Source organism: Prunus mume, linkage group LG4 (genome assembly GCF_029339155.1).
Source record: "Prunus mume cultivar Tortuosa linkage group LG4, ASM2933915v1, whole genome shotgun sequence".
Taxonomy (NCBI): domain Eukaryota; kingdom Viridiplantae; phylum Streptophyta; class Magnoliopsida; order Rosales; family Rosaceae; genus Prunus; species Prunus mume.
Genome location: NC_142701.1, coordinates 6,137,498 through 6,158,375, shown reverse-complemented (window position 1 = coordinate 6,158,375; position 20,878 = coordinate 6,137,498). Strand labels below are relative to the sequence as shown.

Below are 20,878 nucleotides of genomic sequence, written 5' to 3'. Positions count from 1 at the left end.
CCTTTTTCTTTTTTTATGCTTTAATTAATTAATTAATAATGATTGTCATATCTCCCTAGCTTTTGTATGCTTTAATTAAGCAATAAAGAATGTTTTGGTAACAATTAAGAGTTTATTTATACTTTCGTTAAATATAACATAAGATTTTGTGGTATCCACTAATGTAAATATTTTAAATTGAAGATCAAATTCAGTCATTGTATTCATATAGGGTCAAGGAGTGTAGCGGTAAAAAATCGTCTATTGTATGTAAAGATAACGCTTTTTGTAAAGCCGTCGTCTATTGTATGTAAAGATGACGTTTTTTATAAAAAATCGTCGTCTATTGTATGTAAAGATGACGCTTTTTATAAAACCTTCGTCTATTGTATGTAAAGATGACGCTTTTTATAAAAAACCGTCGTCTATTATATGTAAAAATGACAATTTTTTTTTATTAAAAAAGCGTTGTCTTTTAAAACACGCTAAAAAATGGCCGCTTAAGTGAATTCGCGCTCGATAAATTTCAAATTTTCACCCGTCTTTGAAAATCTTATCTCTCATTAACAAGCGTCTTCTTTTAAAACACGCTAAAAAAAATGTACTTAAGTGAATTCGCGCTCGACAAATTTTCAGATTTTCCCCCGTCTCTGAAAACCTTATCTCTCCCTCCTTGAAACCCTCCTGCACTATCTAAAACACCCTCATGAAACTCTCTACAAAATCATCAAAAAATCGATATCAATAAAGGAGTTGAGAGATTGAGGTCTTAGCAAATCCATAAGATGTAGAGGGATGTTCTGTATTTGAGAATCAAAGCTGGTTGAAAGGTTTGATTTGAAAGTCACCTAATCTCTTAATACCCTTGTATATCTTGCTAGTGAATTCTGGATTAGTCTCTTTGCGTTTTTGTTATGTTTTTTGTCGCCCTAATTTCATATTTTGTCTCTCTTGATTTGTCTGATTTGTTTACATATTTTTTTTTTCTGGTTTCTTTTTAGATTTTCTGATTTGGTTATCAGGAGATGAGGAGGAAGCTTGCAGATTTATAACTTTTTCTTTTGCAGGTTTTCTATGTGAGTCGTATGTTTTTTTGTTGTTGAAAATTTGCAGATTCTCGATGGTCTTTTTTATGCTCATTTTACAAGTTTTCTATGGAAATATGAACCAATGGTAAAATTTCTCTTCCACCTAATTTTTTATGTTTATAATCTTAGCTTCTTTTTTTTTTCTCTCTTCGTCATTTTGATTTATTTACATGGATGATGGAGGAGACTTCAGTTGTGCATCATTTGTATGTTTGGATGAGGAATGCTTGGATTAGGAGTACATAGGTCTTGTTAGGAATTATGTTTATTGTAGAATAAAGATTGGTTAACTATGTAATAACTATTGAATCTTCAAGTTTTATGAAAGAAACTATTTTTGATAAAGCATTATGGTTGGTTTTCTAGTTAAAATCATTGTATAGCATCATAGGAAATCAAAAAGCATTATTGTACATAAAGATGACTTTTTTTTTATAAAAACCATCGTCTATTGTATGTAAAGATGACGCTTTTTATAAAAACCGTCGTCTATTGTATGTAAAGATGACGCTTTTTATAAAAACCGTCGTCTATTGTACGTAAAGATGACGATTTTTATTAAAACCGTCGTCTATTGTACGTAAAGATGACGCTTTTTATAAAAAAAACCATCGTCTATTGTGCGTAAAAATGATGTTTTTATAATAAAAAACCGTCATCTATTGTGCGTAAAGATGACACTTTTTATAAAAAAACCGTCGTCTATTGTGCGTAAAGATGACGTTTTTTATAAAAAATTGTCGTCTATTGTACGTAAAGATGACGCTTTTTATAAAAAGGTCGTCTATTGTACGTAAAGATGACGTCTTTATAAACAATCCACGACGGTTTTCATAAAAAAATCGTCATCTTTATGTACAATACACGACGGTTTTATTAAAAACAGTCGTCTTTCCTCCTATAATTAACGATCTTTACCTCTAAACAACGACGATTTTCTTTAAAAACCGTCGTCTTTATAGATAAACAACGACGGTGAAAAGCCGTCGTAGTTTGAAACCCAAATAGACGGCAGTCGATTTCACGACGGTTTGAAAACCAAATACACGACGGTGAATTCCCGTCGTCTTTGGCCTTTTTTGTAGTAGTGTTTTCACATATTTTTGCCCTGTAGCTGCAACATTTATAAATTTTCTTAGTAGGGTGATAAATTTAAAGTTGCTTACTTCAGGCATTGAATCTTTGTAAGATTGGTTAATAATAATATGGTCTTAAATAATTGTAGATTGGTTAATAATAATATAGTGCATTTTAGATTTGTCTAAAAAAATTTGTGAACTTTTATACGTTGACCCCAAAAGAGGAAATTCCCAAATCCCCCAGCAATCATTGATCTTGAATTTTATGTGCTTTGTAATAAGAAACAATTTTGGTTTTTAATGAAAGTTAGTTTGTGAGTTAATTGGTCTGGAAGAAAATATAATATAAAGGTAAATCCAGCAGCGCAGCAATGCATGTTGATGAAGCAAAAATGGAGGAGAAAATGCACATAGGAAATTATTGAAACTGACGTTCTACTTGCAATCCATATCATTTTAGAAGAAAAGAGTCTTTGGCTGGCTTGTGAGGAATTGCATGATTTTATACTAAAATTGTCTTTCTTTTTGTTTTGAGGAAATCGTTCTTATGATTTTTTTTTTAAAAGGGCCTTTTCTATTGAGACGGAGTATACTAAATTCACACACACTACACGGATATTATGACTCGAACTCAAGATCTTGCTTGAGGGAGTAAATATTAAAAGCTTTTATCTTATCTTTTATCATTTTGTTAGCTATGCAATATTGAAAGCTTTTTTGTTAGGGATAATCTACTTTAAACTAATCTAAACTATGAGAAGGGGGATTCGAATTCGAATGCAGAGTGATGAGCACATTCGCTCTAGACAACTTGAATAATGTTTTTAAGCTAATGTAGCAATGAAATTTTTTTAAGGGCTTCCCGTTTTGTAATGATTGATGATCAATGATCATATTAATTGTTAGGAGGCTTTCATGGTATGAAATTTTTATTAAGGGAATGTTACCCATGCCCAGCCCAGCCAAATCTTTTTGCCTTTTAATATTCATTTAATATTATTTGTATATTTTTATTTCAGGAAAAAGCTGTAGAAATTCGTACAAAGAACATTAGGGTAGATTACAAACTGCATTGAGAAGCGTCAACATATCAAGGGTATAATTGGAAGTATAAAAAAAAAATTGCAGAGGCGAGTTGCAAAATTGAAGAGTTCATTCGAAGTTAAAAACCATATTACCTATTTACCAGATTCCCGTTTTCTTCCTTCATCATCCTCAGCTTCTTAGTCTTCTTCTCTTCTGCCTCTCTGTGTTTCCACGTCTGGAACAGTAATTTCCCAAAGAGGAGAAGAGACTTGATGGCGAACAGTAATCTCCCCCGAAGAATTATCAAGGTTCACTTCTAAACCCTCCGATCTCTCCATTAATTTAATTAATCTTTCATTTTCGGTTTTTGATTTTGCGCTTATGATTTTCCTGTGATTCTGATTCATTAGGAGACGCAGAGGCTTCTCAGTGAACCAGGTCTCTCTCTCTCTCACACACACACACATATTATATATGTATTAAATTGTTGTTTAAACTTAAATTATGGTAATAATTTAGATATAGCTGTGGAGTTCTTAGGTTTACACTTTAATTGTTGTAATTTTGGATAATCTTGGGTGCTTCAGTCCTTATGAGAAGTAGGTTCTAGATTTAATGTTACACAAGAAAAAATGCCTTCTGTTAGGAGAGTTTCCTGGGCCTCTGTCTGGCAAATGAATTAACCACTTCTATTTTGAGTTCTGCATTAGTTAAACAACTTAAGACCAAATCCGTAGATAGTAGATATGGTTACTTTTTCGAATTACAGACACATGGAAACTGTGCATCCTAATTTGCCATAAGAATTCAGGGGATATACATATATATTGATTTGTGTCAAAGGATTCCCATTCACCTTATGTGTTCGATCCAACTGAGTTAGATTTCAGATATGCGTGTTTGATTGTCGAATTGTTTTTTGTGTTCTCGTGAGTTATGACTACTGGTAATCCCTTTTGTGAGCATAGTAGGACAGCACACTTTTAACTTTTAAGGCGTACCTTGGTCTAAGTTTGGGTACCCTATGTCACCTTGTCATCACTAGGCTATGATTCATATTCTCTTTCTTACAATCTCCCTTGTGTGGTAGTAGTGAACTTCATATATATCTTAAAGAGTCTAGAAATGATGGATAATATTAATCAATCTTTCTAGTTATGGGTTGTGAATTTATGGTACCTTGACATTGAAATTTCAAAGTTGCAGTAATGATTTGTCATCAAATTAATGACACTGTTTTACAGCTCCGGGCATTAGTGCTTCTCCTTCAGAAGAAAACATGCGATATTTTAACGTCATGATTCTTGGTCCAGCTCAATCTCCTTACGAAGGTGATTAGGCACACATTTTTTCTCTAATTTAATTTTTCCATTGAAGGATTTTTCCAGTTTAATCTTCATCTTTTACTTTCTGTTTTGTTGTGATGAAAACTGAAAATATGTTCTTCAATATGTCTGCTGATGTATTTCTATTTCTGCCTTATATTTATCTAAACTCTAACTTGAAATTTCTGCATATGATAACCTTTAAATAGTATTTGTCTGCTTTTGTGAGTGATCATCACATGACTAATGTAAGTGATTGTACAAGACTAATTGCAACTCAAGAATTCATGAAAAGTTTCTATCGATCAGTAGATTTTGGATTACGTTTTCTTCTGGAATAAGGAGTGAATATGTGGCTGTGACACAAAGATGATATGGCTAGTCTTTCCCTCTTCACTTCCCTTCCTTTTTCTTCTAATTGTTTTTCTTTAAAATCAAATTAAAGGTTTGTTTTTAAATAATTGAGTGTGTACCAAAGGATTCTATGAGGAAGAGAATGTATTTCTTCTTGGTTCAAAAGTTTTATTGGTTATACAGATGATACTTATAAGTTGTACTTATCGACTAGCCAGGGATTAGCATTCCTTTAGTCATTCTCTTTACAATTGCATTGGCGATTCTAATGCCACCAAATTTTCTGAAATCATATTTTGTAATTGCTTGATGGGCAACCTTCTCTAACATGTTACTGTATCTGTATTCAAACATGGCCATTAAACAGTTATCTATCGTTATGCAATTGTACAAAGAATTGTATCGCTTTGTTTCTTAGATACTTAGGTTTATCATCACCTCATGTTGGTATGCCATTGTCATATTCTTTTATTTGTTGATTTACTTAGGTGGGGTTTTCAAGTTGGAATTGTTTTTACCCGAAGAATATCCAATGGCACCTCCCAAGGTAAATATGTAATTGGATGAAAAATAATGTCATATGTTGATACTTGTGTTTTAATAGATAGATGTTCATTACTAGTAATGTTGAAATTTTCAGTCATGGGGTTCCTGTTAATTCAGATGGTTGTCTAATTTTGGGAAGAAAAACTGTGCCCTGAGTTGCATCCCCCAACCTTTCCATTTTACACTTAGTGTTTTTACCCTTACAAATGCACGGGGTTTCACTTGTTTTTAAACTTCTTATGTATGTGGTATTATTGATTTATGTATATATTTTTAATTTGAATAATATTTTGAAACATTTTTATCTTCATGATATTTTCTTGTGCTACCCCTAGATTCTAATAAAAGGTGCTTCATAGTTCATCATCTAAAATTTATAATAGGTGTGTGCGCCAATGCATGTTCCATGAACATATTAATTTATTGGCAAAACAGGTGTGGCCTTTTCTTCTTGGTGTCGGATCTTCATGAGAGCTTTATTTTATGATTGGAGTGCTGCTGTATTTTAGATTCATTTATGTAACGTTAGGATGTTTTTACTCTGTTTTGCAGTTGTACTTGAGTAGTCAAGTGTGTCCAATGGAAAACTTCTCCCCTGTTTTGAAATGTTATTTATATTTATGAAATCAGGTTCTTGTAACAAATATAAAAATAAAATGGAGGGGTTTTTATGGTATAGGTTAGATGCCAATGGTATTGAAGAACATACTTGTCGTGATCAAATTTGGTTTCGGCAGATCACTTCCATCAATTTGTAGGCTGTACAGTTTTTGTACCAAAAACAGTTACTTTATTGTCAGCAAGTATATATGTTCTCTATTATGTTCTTAAGGTGAAATTTTCCAGTTGCCAAGTTGACCTGTGCACGTAGCCCCATATGCTTTGTGGATGGATTCATGCAAAATGTTATTAAATTTGGGACTAAGAGAGTAGACTTGAGTGTCCAAGTTCTAGTTTATCCAATAACTTTACTGAAACTGATAGTTTACATCTCTTCTAATCTTCAGTTGCTGAGTTTCATGCTTTTGGCCTACAGACTTTTTTATTGTAATTGGAATTTTGTAAAGAGGAAGCTGGTTTGGTTCCATAAAAATATTGCTCTCTTAGCACTATGTCAGCTCACCATAGGTGTTTTGGTAATGTCAAATGCTGAACAATGTCTTGTCCTCTATTTTTCTTATTCCCCTTGACAGGTTCGTTTCCTCACCAAAATATATCATCCTAACATTGATAAGGCAAGTAGCTTTCACCTTTCATTCCTTTCACTCCTTTCCATTGTTTCAACTCTGATGTTTCTTAGTAGAAAGGGTTTTCTTTTGGCAGCTTGGGAGGATATGCCTTGATATCCTGAAGGACAAATGGAGTCCAGCCCTCCAAATCCGAACAGTATTGCTGAGGTGACATTTTTCATTACCAGAATACAACATTTCAGCTCTGTTCTGAAATGGGATCTCAAAGAAGTTAATTCTCACAATAAATTAAAATATGTTATCTCTGTATTCTCATGCTCCTGTGTCATGATATATTAAGTGACTAGTAACACAATTTTATCATGTTTCACTGGATCAGCATCCAAGCACTTCTGAGTGCTCCAAACCCGGATGATCCACTTTCCGAGAACATTGCAAAGCACTGGAAGACAAATGAAGCAGAAGCTGTTGAGACAGGTATTATCAATTATGTTCCTCTTCTCAAGTATGGTTTATATTGGGATATTAGCCACGTGTAATTTTAAAAGTGTCATGGCTAATGGCAGCAGAGGCTTATCAAATCTGTCACTTTGTACAGAGCTTAGAAATTTTTCTCTATTTCATGCTTTTGTCATTTTACTCGATTTGTTGAACATAAATTCCATACCTTTAACCTGTATTTGCAGAATACTTTTGTTACGTGTAGTAATTCTTTTTTCTCTTGAATTATGCAGCAAAGGAGTGGACCCGTTTGTATGCAAGTGGTGAATAATGACGAGAGCTTATTTCTCAGAATTTCATTTTTCAATTGTGTGTTGAACATAATGTATGCCTTTAGTCTTATAACATATGTACTACTAAACATCGAGATTTTCAAGCCCATCAGTCCTTGTTGATAATCACTTTCATCCTCCTCAAAGGGCTAGCTTAAACTTTGTACGATCATAATGCCAAGGTAGATCTCAATTGCTATTTTTTGTTCATTTTTTGAATCATGGGTTTCAAAATGTGTCGGTTGTTGCCAATGTTGATTAGTATCTCAATTATACCGTAAGTACTTTGTTTTGAAAAAACAACATTTGATTTCTGAGGCCGATGACAGATTGTGATTGATATTTTCTGAAGGGTTTAGGGTTTTTCTTTTTCCTTTGGTTATTGGGAAATGAATTTTTGTCAATTGGTTTGTACAAAGTTGCTCAAATGAAAATATCAAGCTTGCAAAGTATATTATCTCGTCTGTTGAGTGGATGCACTGTTGCGCATGTTTTGTTTATTTTTTATTTTTTATGCTTGTCAAGGCGCCATGCCAGAGCTATTGCCGGGTGGTGTCGCTGGTGGTGGTATTTGAACAGTGATGGTGGTGATGGCGATGGTTGTGTAGCTTGTGGCCCTGGGGAGAATGGGCTCTTAGTGGTTTGCTCTTTTTATCTCACAAAGTCTTTCCAAACACGTCTTTCCACCACAACTTCAAAAGTAGAATTGCCGTTCTTGCATAGAGTTTGTCACTAGGTTGGATTGGTGGGCTGGACTTGATTAGATATTTTCAATTAAAATGGACATGGGTCCTAATCATTAGGCTCGTTTAGGAGTGATTCTAAATAAGCCATAATCACTTATAGAGAGAACCACCTCTCATGTGATTCTCCGTATAATCACTTTAAGTGATTTTAAGTGATTCTGAGCAGAATCACCTCTCATGCACTTCTCCATAAAATCATTTAAAACTGCTTAAGATGATTATTTGGAGAAGTAATTCTATAAAAGTGCTTTTTGGCATATCCAGAATCATTCCCAAACGAGCCTATTGTTTGGTAAGTTTAAGTGTTTCTCGGACTGGATATGGGCATAAGATCCATGTCCCAAAAAATTATGGCTCTAGAACCCAAGCCCGGATGTGGGTTTAGAATCCGACGCTTTTCCAAGCACGCCTCTTCTCTCTTCTCTGTGTTTTCTCTCCCCTGTGAGACTGAGCCTCTTCTCTCTGTGAGACCGAGCACCCCTCTTCTCAAATTCTTCTCTTCTCTCTCTTCCCCTCTCTCCTCGCTCTTCTCCTCTCTCCTTGCTCTCCTTCTCTCTCCTCTCTCCTCCTCCATCCCCTTTAGTCTCTGCATCAGAGAAGTTCACTTTGGCTTTCATTGAACAAAATATAGAGGGTTCCATCTTCAGCTATCCGTCGCAACAAAACACTCGCAAATAAAGCATTGATTTTTAACAGAGACATACCTATTTCATCCCCTTCATCCCCACTTCTAACCTTGGACTTGAACAACACATTGAAAATTACTCAAACAGGTCAAGATTCTATTAGATATGAGTTATCTTCTTCGTTTGATTAGGATTTTGCTTCTGGGTATAGACTGTTCGATTAGGATTTTGCCTCTGGTTAAAGACTTTTCGCAAAATTTGAGGGGTTCTCTTCGATATGTGGAAAAAAGTTGGAATTATTGTTAATAAAAAAATTAAAATAAAATTTTGATTTATTAAAGAAAATAAAGTTAATTCCAGTCTGTTGTTTGGTGCAAGAATAAATAGGACATGACTCAAAACCTAGCCAGTCCGAGCCAACTCAATCCAATGCTTCAAAGTCTATCCTAACCAGTCCAAGCCAGCCCACCAAATGGGGTTAAGAACCTCCAATCCATCCTTTGACTGGATTATGATACAACTAAAAGATATCTCTTTCAAATAGTAATAATTTGATATGATTATTATAGCCCCTCGAACTTTTGATTTGGAAATGGAACTGATTGGATCAGTACCTCTTTTTACCCATGCAGAAACTCTGGAAATAAAGATCCCATAACCTAAGTCCTTGGCAGGATTCATATCTATTTTCATGATTTTTTTTAAAGCTATTAGACCTTTGTTTGTTTTTGGCCCCAATAAGTTTGAAGTTACAGTGAGGAATTGAACTCTTGTCCTTAAACGAATGATCCCTTCCACTTGAAAGCTAGAGTCAATGATTCCAATATTGCACTCAAGGGAAAAGAACTTAGGTTTATAGGTAGTTGCAGAAGTAATGGTGTTTCTTTAAGGCATCTGGTTGATATGGTGACAAAATTGCACTCAAGCCACAGATAGAATTTTCATAAGTGTATAAATGAGATGGTGGTGGTTGAAAATCAGTAAGGGTGAGCATTTCAACCAGTGAATCAGTGAACCGGTGAAGCGAGCCGAATTGGATTCAAAAAAATTGAAAATAAACTCTGATGATCAAAAAAGTCAATCGGTTCCTGTTTTGATTCTTGCCTTGGGAAAATCGATCCAAACTAAAACGAACTGGTTATGTTAAGTTTACTTATTAATTCATATCCAATTTTTTCAGTAAGCCTAATTAATATTTTTTTTAACATTAGTAACCTCAAGTAATATCTAGATATACCTTAACCCAAGTAATACCCAAATGTCTTAATCCCAATTTATACCCAACTAATGGTGAACCGTAGTCATTCTTCTTGTTGCGCCTCCATCTTTCTCTCTTTTCCACTTATTTATCTCTCTCTATCTCTCTCTCTTCTTTCCATTTCTCTCTTATTCACCTTTTCCTCTTTTTCTCTTCTTCCATACCGAAAATTTACCAAATTGAACCAGAATCATATAGATCTAGTTTGTTTATGTTCCTCTAGACACTTTGTATGAAAACCAAATCAAACCAAACTTTGTTTGTTTTGATTTCGATTCTAATTCGAAAGATAAACTGGACCAAACTAAACGGTGCCCCACCCTAATAATGAATTAATGAGATGAATTTTATGAACTCAATTGAAGAATGATGGCTGAGTACCAATTATGAGAACTTGTAAAAACTTTTGGCATAAGAGAATTTTCCATATAAACAATATACGTGCTCATCGTTATTATTAAGAAATGGGAATGAGCAAGAAGATCCAAAAAAAATAAAGGCTTTTTATCACAAAATGTCCCTGACGTTTACGAAACTATCAGATTGTATCCTTAAAGTTTTTTTGCATCACTCATGGTCCATAACGTTAATATAAGTGCTCTTAAATAGTCCATCTGTTAAAAAAAAACTGTTAAATCCAGGGATATAATCGTCAAATCAATCTAAAATTATTTATATAAAAAATTATTTTATTTCCTTCCCTTCTCTCTTTCTTTCTTCTTCTTCTCTCTCTTTCTTTTCTTCTTCTTCTTTCTCTCTGCTCGAATGGACCTTCTCTGGGTCGGTGGTGAGACTGCAATTAAAGTTCATATCAAATATTAAACACTGATTGGTTACTAAGAAACTGAATGGAAAAACAATATAAAAACTCAAGCTTGTCATGTTTCTTTCATTGCTGGTTTCCCAGTGAATGAAAAGAAACAAAATTCCAAACTCAAAATTTTGTTGGCATCAAAGACATAACAAAAAGTAGCAAAATTCGAAGCAAACATCGTGCATATGCCATAAAGAAGCGTGTCAGAGAACTTTATGAGCCCATCTTGCCCCAATCTCCATTCCCACCTAAAATATACATATATAAAATCCAAATCGATTTAGTAGTTTTCAGTGTAAAGAAAAAAACTTCAAAATCAATTTAATTTAATTAAGTTTCCCTAATTGAGAAACAGCCAGTGAACTTGTTTGTGCCGTGACTAACCGAGCAAGAGGAGTCCCACATCGGAAAACTACAAGAGATGGAGACTCCCCCTCACCTATAAAAGAAGACTTCTCTTCACTTAGAAGAGGATCCGGGTCTTGGATCTAGACCCTTGGGCCTTGGACACTCTCTTCTGGATCCTGGGCTGGGCTTTATCTTTAGTCCTAGGCTTCCCCTTTCTTATCTTTATATTTGGGTCCAACCTCATGTACAAATGTAATCATACATTATTATAATGAGAACATACTTCTCCATAGACGTAGCCCATTCATTAAGGGTGAACCATGTATATCTTGTCTTCTTTCTATTTATCGCTTGCCCAAATATTCACACACATGTTGCAGGTCCTCACCTTCACCTATCATCCACCATTCCACATCTATCTAAGTTGACATCCCAAAAAAAGCATCAACAGAACTTACAGCAGCACCAACAAATAGAGCAAATGTACCCAATATTTCAAACAAAGGCACATTCCCACCCTACACAGAAAACAAAATCACTCAATTCAAAAACTCAACCAGAGAAGATAAAGTTCGTAACTTTTGCTGTTTAGGGAGCATAGAGAAATTGGGTACATCCATTTGCCAGTAAAATCTGTAATAAACAGCCATGACAGCCATGGAAGTAATACCAAAGCTGGACATCACCGCAGCAACAAGATAAGTGAACCTCTCCGATTTCTTCCTGGACAACTTTTCAGCCACACGTACGGACGAAAGAAGAAGAAGAAGACAAGATAGAGAGAAAGAAGAAGAAAGAAAGAAAGAGAGAAGGGAAGGAAATAAAAATATATATATTTATAATTTTGGATTGATTTGACGATTATATCCCTAGACTTAACAGCTTTTTTAACAGATGGACTATTTAAGAGCATTTCTATTAACGTTAGGGGCCATGAGTGATACAAAAAAACTTTAAGGATGCAATCTGATAGTTTCGCAAATGTCAGGAACGTTTTGTGATAAAATGCCAAAAACAAATTGAATATAATAGGAAAATCATACATGAACTTCATTATCCAGACCAACAGTGCTTAGATGAAAGAGTTTGTCATCTGCAACTGGGTGGTAATTATGTTATTTAGTTGACGACTTTGATGTTATATGATACTTTAACTAAATTCTTAAACATAGTTGCAATTGAAAAGCCCACCTCTAGTCTAGTTATAGAAAAATATTTAATCAACCCTTCTACTTTAAGAGTTTAATTAGGGTAAAGGTCCCTCAAATTTTACTCGAGTTTCATTTTGATTTTTCAACCATATTTTCTGTCAATTTCATCAAATTTATGTTAATTTTAAAGGTAAATTAATAATGTCATCTTACATAACAAAAACACACAACTACATAAAAAAGGTAAAATTAATAATCTCAGAATTTAAGTTTTTTTAGATTACATTCTTTGATAAATAATGGTTTATTTCACATATCGTACTTGAGATTCACAAAATTATCACATCTGGTTATTTATGATTTTCTTGTGATATGATAATCCTTAACGTTACTTTCTATACATTAAGTTGATTCTTACTGCCAAGTTTCGTTAAAAATTCTGTTAAAATGCTGATGTGGCTTTTTTTCCTACAGAACGTGTCTTTTTTCACATGAGAGCATCATAATATCGTATTTACTGATATGGCGCCAACTAGAAAAACATAATTAAAAGTAGAATTCGTTGACATCCCGTTTTGGGATTTGGCTCCTTCCACTCCCCGCCCAAACTTTCTCCTTTTCGTGTGCTTTTCTCATTTTTGGCTCGCACCCTCCTCCGACTGAAGACCCGCCAAGTTTGTTTCAACCCTCTCTCATTCTCACACTTTGGCACTTGCCAGATGTCATCTCAAAATTTTGAAAATCCCCCAATTAAAGAGCAAAGCTGCCGTGAAATTTTTAAACAAACTCAATTTTCACCAACAAAAAAAATATAAAAATCAAAAATCAAATTTCACCGAATATTTTCACGTGAAGAAAAACAAACATGAAAAATAAAAATAATAAATAACAAAAATAAAAATAAAAATAAAAATTTCAAAACTCCCTCCAAAATAGAATTAGAACCCATCATCGCCCAAACATTACAAATACCTCACACCTTCTCCGCTCTTGCCCCAAGCCCATCTCCTCCATCTCTCCCCAACTCTCAGAAATTTTATGCGTCTTGAAGTTCTTATCAATGGAGGCCATTGCTTGCCCCGACCACAGCAACAAAGAGAACCTCCCTCCTTCCTCTGCCATTGCAAATCTGACGAACCCAGTTCCTGAAAATGGGTCTTCTTCCAAGAAATGTAATAAGAAGACGAGATTAAGGAGGAAGCCTCTTGCTGATATAACTAATCTCTACATTTACGGCAATCAATCAAGTTTCTGCCTTTCGGATCATCTACCAAGCGCAACTCTTCCCTTCTCTTCTTCTTCTTCCTCTGTCTCTGGCTCTGCATCAAATTCTCGGAAAAGAAAATCAACCCAGGAGGATAATACGAATTCTAGTAAAGTCAGCAGCTCCAACTCCAAGTCTCTGAGGATGGGTTTCAGATAATTTTTCTTACGTGTTTTCTTCCTTTGTTGTTTCTGCAATTTCAAATTTTGTAATGTTTTGAGGTTGGTTCCTCGTCAATCTCATCGTAGATACAAATTCATACCAATGAAAAAAAAAGAACAGAGAAATATACAGATTTTGTCTCTTCTAACACTCTTAGATTGTGGTTCATTGTAATTTTCAATACAAGAATCATCTTTTATTTATCTGGATATTAGTGCAGAATTTTTCTCAGTTAGAAAAAAATTATAACTTTTTGAGTTAACTACACAAAACCCCCAAATTTTGGGCCGCATTTTAAATTAATAAGCGTTAATGAGTTTGTTAATTTGTTTGTTAAATGATTACGTGACAAGCCGGTCCAATTTTTCATGCTTATGTCACTTTAAGTATGCTAAAAACAATTAAAAAGAAAATAACAAAAGATATTAAAATTATCCTACGTTTAAATGAAACCCACCCATGGCAGTTCAAAATTTGAATTTCCGTAAAAAGAAATAAGAAATTTATACAGAAGAAGAAAGAAAAAGAGTGGTTTTTCACGTGAGGAAGGATGTGTAGAAAAAGAAAATTGAACACATTTTCAATTACATCATCAAACTACTCCATTAACGTGTTTTGTTAGAAAAGGGTTGATCAAAGTCACAATTTTCCAAAGCTCCCCAAACCCTAAACCGTGATTGTGAATGCTTCTTAAAGCCGGGCATGCTGACTTGTCCCCGCCTTTATTGGTGACATGAGCATGATCACGTTTGATGATGGCCCAAATCAATTATTAAAATAAAATAACATAAGAGAAGCCAAATGGACATTTGGTTTTGGGATTTGGCTCCTTCCACTCCCCGCCTAAAGTTTCTACTTTTGTAGACTTTGTCATTTGCCACAGTTGCCACCTCAAAATTTCAGTGCAAAACAAAAGTCAATTCCCAACTCCCTCCTTTCTTGAAAACAAAATTCAAAACCCCAAAATTTAACCTTAAGAATACAAAGAAGAAGAAGAAGAAAAAACAACCCGAGATTCAAATATCCCTCCAAAATAGAATTAGAATTTAGAACCCAATCGCACAGACATTATAAATACCTCACTCCTTCCCTGCTGCTGCCCCAACTCCCTCCCCAACTCAACCAGTAACACCAAGTTTCTTGTTTGTGCCTCCTCGAAGTTTTTATCATTCATGGAGGAGGTCGTTGGTTGCCATGGCCACAGCAACAAGGAGAACGTGATCCCTCCTTTCTCTGCAACTGCAAGGGCAAAGCTCACCAACCCGGTTCCCGGAAACGGGTCTTCCTCCAAGAAATGCTATAAGAAGATGAGATTAAGGAGGAAGCCTCTTGCTGATATAACCAATCTCTACATCTACAGCGACAACGATTCTGTTCAATCAAGCTTGGCTCATCAACCCAGCCCAACTCTTTCCTTCTCCTCATCAAATTCTAAGAAAAGAAAATCAATTCGGGAGGTAGATAGTACCGTTCAAGCCACCAAATCCAACTCCAAGTCACTTCGGATGGGTTTCAGATAATTTTGAATTCTTATGTTTTGGGATTGATTTCTTGTGAATCTCTCGCATATAATGTGTTTTGCTATTGGTATCTATTTCTTTAGCCATGGTAAAAATTAAGGAGATAAAAAAAAGAAGATTAAAATCCCAATTTCATTGTATTCCAGTCATCAAACCAATACATTTAGATCGTTATCAATTCGTCGATACTACTTTCGAAACACAAATCTACCACTGCCTGAAGAGAATGTACAGAAACACCCCTTCCTTCTACGAATATCACAGATCTACCACTGCGAGCACCAACCGCGTGTCAAACTCCCGCCAAGACGAAAATGCTTTCGGTGTTGCGAAACAAAAACAGAAACCCAAATTTCAGACACGCAACGAAAAACGAAAACCAAAAAAACAAAAACAAAAAAATTTTAAAAAAAAATGCGCACACAAAGCGTGAGTCGTGACCATTCATTACCGCGTCAGCACGCTTCGTACGAAACGCAGGCCAAAGCAGTAGAATTGGCGCCACCGCCGCAACTCGGCGACCTCTTCCTCTTTCTCTCCTGCACCGACTCCTTCGCCGGATGAGTGGTCTCAGAAGCCCCAGAGGACAAGGAAGCACCGTCCAGAGCGGAAACGACGCCGTAGGCTACCGAATTCAGGGGTAAGGGCGCCGATTGCTGATGCTTCTTGTGCTTGGCGACGTCGGGGCAGGGGCTTGTAAGAGGGGAGCAGTGGGCGTGTTTCGATGAGCTTAGGGTTTCAATGGAGGTGACGCAGCACTCTTTCCACTTGAGCACGTCGAGGGCAGCGATGACGTCCTCCTGCGCCGTGATTGCAAACGGCGAGATGCCGTCTTTGAGCGTAGAGCGAGCAGGCTGGACCAGGGACATTGAGCTCACGGCGTCGCTCAGACGTTGCTACAGAGTTGAAGAAAGGGGAAAAGAAGAGGAAAATGTGATGGAGAAGAAAAATCGAGGAAGATATAAGCAAATTTCAATGAAATAAGAAACAACAAACTAAGCTAGAGAAGAAATGGAAATCATCATGATATGTAATCGATGAACATTTCATCAATTTCTTTTTCTCTGGAACCAAACAGAAGATAAGAATGAATGAATTTTCTCACCTTGTTGACTCCGTGGATTTTCCTGTACCCGTGCATGCCGAGGATCTGCAAAACCGAAATTCCGAGATGAAGAAGAAATTAATATTCCATTTCAAAATCAAAGTAAAAGATGTAGCTAAATTAGATGATGAAGAAGAAGAAGAACCTGATTGAGATCTGATGCGGTGAGATGGAGGTTGGAGTTAGACTGAATGAGAAGAAGGTAATCTTCCAGAGACATCTTGTGGTTGGGACCTCTCGTTTTCGCTTTGCTCACACTCACCATCGCCATTTTCGCTCTGCTTTCTCTTTTGCGTTTGTCTCTGCTCTTTTAATTTTATCACCTACTAATCCGTTTAAATATGCGCCCTATTTCATCGATTTTATTTATTTATTTATTACTGTTCTTTTCCCCTTTTTTTATTTTTTATTATATATAATTATTAGTGTAGCAATTTTCTGAAATGATTCTCAGTAAACTGTGTGAGCTCAAATCCACTTGACAAAGACCTAACTTTTATCAGTCGCTTTTTTTAATTTCTTTTTCAAGTTGAGTACGACCAATTTTGGTTCGTTATAAATTGTTTTTAGGCCAATTTTGAAGTTTTTAAATATATTTAAAATTAAAAATAAAAAAGAAGAAGAAGAAGAAGAAGAAGAGTAACTTCGTTAATTATTTATTTATATTTTCACTAGTCCAGAAAAATAAGGGAAGAAGAGAAGAGAGGAGAGAAGGGTTGTTTGTGATGCTTCTTCCTCTGTCCCCTCTATTAAGTTTTTCTTTGGAAGTCACATAGAGAGACTAAAGCTAGAGTTTTTTTTTCTTTGGGACTCGAACAATTAGGTCCAATTTTGAAAGTAAAACTTAAGTGTAGAAACACTAAAATAAGTGTATATATGTCCACTAGAGAGTGAATTCACTGAACAAGATCAACTGAGGGATCTTGTATTAAAGTTTTACCTACATGTCAAACAAGATCTCCATAGTTGCAATAATGTAAATTAGTCATCGACCAGATGCATCACAGTTGTCTCATGGAAGTGTTGTGAGCCTTTGGTCATACTAAAGCATTGTGTTCCTTGGGGCATGACCATAAGGTATGGTGGGGGTTCATGATCAATTCATGGAGGCGAGTGTACAACAAGGAATCTCTACTTTAAGTAATGAGAGAGAATGTTCTGACGATATGATTCAGGAGTCTTCGACTGAAACACTAGGTATGATTGAAAATAGTAATTCCAATCAAGGTCTAAAATATTGAGGGTTTAAGAAATATCGAGGGTCGAAAAACATGAAAATATCGGAAAATTATCGATAACGGTAACAATTGAATAAAAACCAAGGAAATTGTAAGAAAAACTTGGAAATTTTGATTGAAAGTTTAGAGGATATTTATTTAGTCAATTATCTATTATGTTAACACACAAAATTGGAAGGAAATGCATTGCATAGTGGTTTTGATTGATTTAAGTTGATTATATAGCTAACTAACAAACACTATGAGTGTAGAAAATATGTAGTAATTAATGAAAGAAGATTAAACAAACCATAATAATTTACTACAATATTTTACACTTTATACATTGCATGATAAGATACATGAGTGACTTAGTACCACATAAAGTTCCTATGAGGTTCAAAATTTTCACTGTCTTCATCATCTTTAGATATATGTAGAGTACGTGTACTTTAAAAAGTAGTCATCAAATAATAAATTCCCAAAATAGTTTTGCATGTAATTGTTAACGTGTCACCCATATGGATTCAAGATTGTTTGACGTTGCCCATAAGCAATAAAGATTGGATCTCAAATTTTTTCCATGAGTCGCTCAATTCAGTCCCAAAAGGCATGGGATATGAAGAGTAGGGAAAGGGTTGGTTTTGTGTATAACAAAGTCATCAGTAGTGTGGTGGATAAGGCGTTGAAGGAAGAATGGACACGAGTTTGAATCCCCATGTGCGCGCATAAGCCTTTTCATTATTTTTTCTATTCCATGTGCATATCGCGATATATTGACGAAATGTTGATGATAATTAAAAGATATTATCGGTGTCGAAATTTCTCCAAAATTATTGATATTTATACGATAAATACACAGATATGTTAAAAAATATATCTCTCCCCAAAAAATGATAATATACCCGATATTTCATCGATATTATCAATATTTCTGTTCTTGATTCCAATCGTACTTGTATTAGTCATATAAGCTTGGATTTCACATTAGGGGCCTAACCTGTTTTATGTGCCCTAATGATGTGATTAAGAGCATTGAGTTAGAGAAAGACCACCGTATTACATTATAATTCTAACTGAATAGGTTCTCCACCTCATTCTATATTAGCTTACGTAACCGTAAAATGTTGCTAAACGTCACTCATAGTTTGTGGAAGCCTTGAGGACATGCCATAACTGGATCCTCATAATAAGGAGAATTAAAAAGGGTTTTAATTCACAATCAATTAAGGAAGAGTCCAAATTGCCCACTACCTCGTCGATTAAAACCTAATGAATCTCACGCCCCAAAAGCCGAGTGATGGAAATTAATTAAGAGATTATGAGCAAGGCTTAATTAGTTAATATAAATAAATTGATTAATTAAGGCTCATAAATTGTATTGAAATTAGATTCGGCGTTCAATGTCAATTGGGCTTGTAAAATGAGTTGTAAATGAAAACTTAAGTGAATAATCCCAAGAGGCCCAACAAGCAAGGAAAACCGATCGTAGGGGTATTGTTAATGGGTTTGACCCATTTGATGACTCACATGGGTCCTTTTAAGTTATATGGGTTCACTTAAATGCCCTAGCCTATAAATAGTACCTTGAGTCATCTTAGGGTTTTAAAGTTTTGGGAATTGAGTGAGGCAACTGAAGTACTCTCACTCTCACCTGACCATGGCCGGCCACACTAGGAGGTGTTGCTAGCACCTACACCTCTTTGTGTTCTCATCTTCTTCTCCATGTTCTCTTTTTTGTTGTGTATGAAATTAGAGGCCATGCTTATTTGTGTAGTTTTTTCTTGGAGAATCTTTTGGTGAAGGCCCTCCATAGGTGATCGACCTAGAGCTTTGCTCAAGGTAGTGCTTCAAAGGTATAAAGGAACTTCTTATCTCTCTCTAGACAATGTAGAAGAGTCTACGTGCTTCAATCCTTTAGGCTTAAAGGTATGGGAAAAAGATTTGTTTTTGCTCATGATTTTAATTTTTAAGCTTCCGTTGTCATAATATATAGTGATTCTGTTCTTCACGTATATGTTCAAATGATCTTTTATAAACACAAGGTTTCCTTCAAAGAAAATCAGAACATTCGAAAATGTCAACAAAGCCATGACACGAATTGTTGAAATTTGACATGACATATTTTTAATAAGTCTATTTCATGTCATGTCAACAATTTTAATGAATTTTACGACACACTTGACAATGGAAGGTAAAGTCAAATGCTAAAAATTGGTTAAAGGGTAATGTAAGTCACTTCGATTACCAAATGATAATAGAAGATTTGATCATACTTTCAAGGGGAACTAGAACAATTAAGTGTATATGTAATACAAATTAGTTAAACTATAAAGACAGTTTGTAAAAACAAAAATAATAATATTAAAAAATTTGTGTGATTGTGATGGCCTAGTGATGAACATTTAGTTAATATAGAGAAAACATGTGGGACGATAGCAAAGTGAAACAATACTTGTGACGACTAAAACGAAGCACATACTTCGATTTCCACCATGTATCTAGTTTGTTTCCATTGCACTTGGTATTAGCTATATAAATGGTTTTAAGACTTCATCTTCCTTCCATTAACAAAATTAATTAACATAACCACAAGCTAATCATTAAGCATGGCAGAGAAAGAAGGGGCCATAGTTAAGAAAGGCCACGAAGAAGGCTTGAAACTGGCAGCCTCTATTCTCCAAAAATTCGAACTCCCTCAAGGAGTTCTTCCCTTGGTCGGTGTGATCGAAGTCGGGTTTGTCGAAAGCACGGGGTACATGTGGATCGTGCAAGAGAAGAAGGCGGAGCACGAGTTCAAACTTATCAGCAAGCTTGTGAGCTATGACACTGAAATCACCGGCTACATTGAGAAGAAGAGGATCAAGAAGCTCAAGGGCGTGAAGGCCAAGGAGCTGGTGCTGTGGCCTCCAGTCAGTGAGATCACAGTGGATGAGCCACCAACTGGGAAGATTCACTTCAAGAGCCTTGCCGGGATCACAAAGACCTTCCCTGTTGAGGCATTTGCTTAACTTTGGCGCCAGTGAGGCATTTGCATGGTTATGCATGGGTTTTAATTAGTTCTTGTTCAAATCAATGGGCTTTTGATGTTTCTTCTTCTTTTTTTCCTTTTTTTCCTTTTTTTTTTGTTTTTTTTTTCTCTTTTTCTAAACAACTAAGAAGCAAGTGGGAAAGACAAAGGACCCACTAAGTGGTTTGGAGTATTTACTCCCTCAGGTCTAGTCCTAATGAGTTTATTATATTATCGCCCTCTCAATAGGAAAGGTCCTAAAAAAAAAAGAAGCAAGTGGGAATAAGATATTAAATG

The 20,878-nt window shown here is 35.3% G+C and overlaps 3 protein-coding genes across 4 annotated transcripts; 2 read left to right on the top strand and 1 right to left on the bottom strand.

Annotated features, from left to right (window-relative positions):
* Window positions 1-3,270: 3,270 nt before the first annotated feature.
* LOC103328306 (ubiquitin-conjugating enzyme E2 36) lies at window positions 3,271-7,579 on the top strand. Of its 2 annotated transcripts, XM_008230692.3 has the most exons (8): window positions 3,271-3,480; window positions 3,583-3,610; window positions 4,417-4,503; window positions 5,340-5,398; window positions 6,591-6,632; window positions 6,721-6,794; window positions 6,967-7,064; window positions 7,322-7,579. In XM_008230692.3, exons 1-8 carry the CDS (start codon window positions 3,445-3,447, stop codon window positions 7,357-7,359), a joined length of 462 nt encoding a protein of 153 aa, XP_008228914.1. In that variant the 5' UTR covers window positions 3,271-3,444; the 3' UTR covers window positions 7,360-7,579. The 2 variants fall into 2 exon arrangements, with proteins under 2 accessions (XP_008228914.1, XP_088907030.1); XM_089050904.1 differs by lacking the exon at window positions 6,591-6,632.
* An 8,107-nt stretch (window positions 7,580-15,686) lies between these two features.
* LOC148917773 (uncharacterized) lies at window positions 15,687-16,698 on the bottom strand. Its single transcript, XM_089049613.1, has 3 exons — window positions 16,500-16,698; window positions 16,355-16,399; window positions 15,687-16,145 (listed from the first exon to the last, which is right to left on the bottom strand). The coding sequence occupies exons 1-3, from the start codon at window positions 16,623-16,625 to the stop codon at window positions 15,705-15,707; spliced, it is 612 nt and encodes a 203-aa protein (XP_088905739.1). The 5' UTR covers window positions 16,626-16,698; the 3' UTR covers window positions 15,687-15,704.
* Window positions 16,699-20,151: 3,453 nt separating this feature from the next.
* On the top strand, window positions 20,152-20,582 carry LOC103328354 (uncharacterized). Its single transcript, XM_008230747.2, has one exon. It carries the CDS (start codon window positions 20,181-20,183, stop codon window positions 20,580-20,582), a length of 402 nt encoding a protein of 133 aa, XP_008228969.2. The 5' UTR covers window positions 20,152-20,180.
* Window positions 20,583-20,878: the final 296 nt, after the last annotated feature.

What these genes read in the sequence shown, in the direction of transcription:
- LOC103328354 (XM_008230747.2), top strand. Translation starts at nt 20,181, where the DNA reads ATGGCAGAGAAAGAAGGGGCCATAGTTAAGAAAGGCCACGAAGAAGGC.
- LOC148917773 (XM_089049613.1), bottom strand. Translation starts at nt 16,625, where the DNA reads ATGGCGATGGTGAGTGTGAGCAAAGCGAAAACGAGAGGTCCCAACCAC. An exon ending in CCGCATCAGATCTCAATCAG is followed by an intron (nt 16,400 to 16,499) that starts GTTCTTCTTCTT and finishes TCGGTTTTGCAG; the next exon opens with ATCCTCGGCATGCACGGGTA. An exon ending in AAATCCACGGAGTCAACAAG is followed by an intron (nt 16,146 to 16,354) that starts GTGAGAAAATTC and finishes TCAACTCTGTAG; the next exon opens with CAACGTCTGAGCGACGCCGT.
- LOC103328306 (XM_008230692.3), top strand. Translation starts at nt 3,445, where the DNA reads ATGGCGAACAGTAATCTCCCCCGAAGAATTATCAAG. An exon ending in ATCCGAACAGTATTGCTGAG is followed by an intron (nt 6,795 to 6,966) that starts GTGACATTTTTC and finishes TCACTGGATCAG; the next exon opens with CATCCAAGCACTTCTGAGTG. An exon ending in AGCAGAAGCTGTTGAGACAG is followed by an intron (nt 7,065 to 7,321) that starts GTATTATCAATT and finishes TGAATTATGCAG; the next exon opens with CAAAGGAGTGGACCCGTTTG.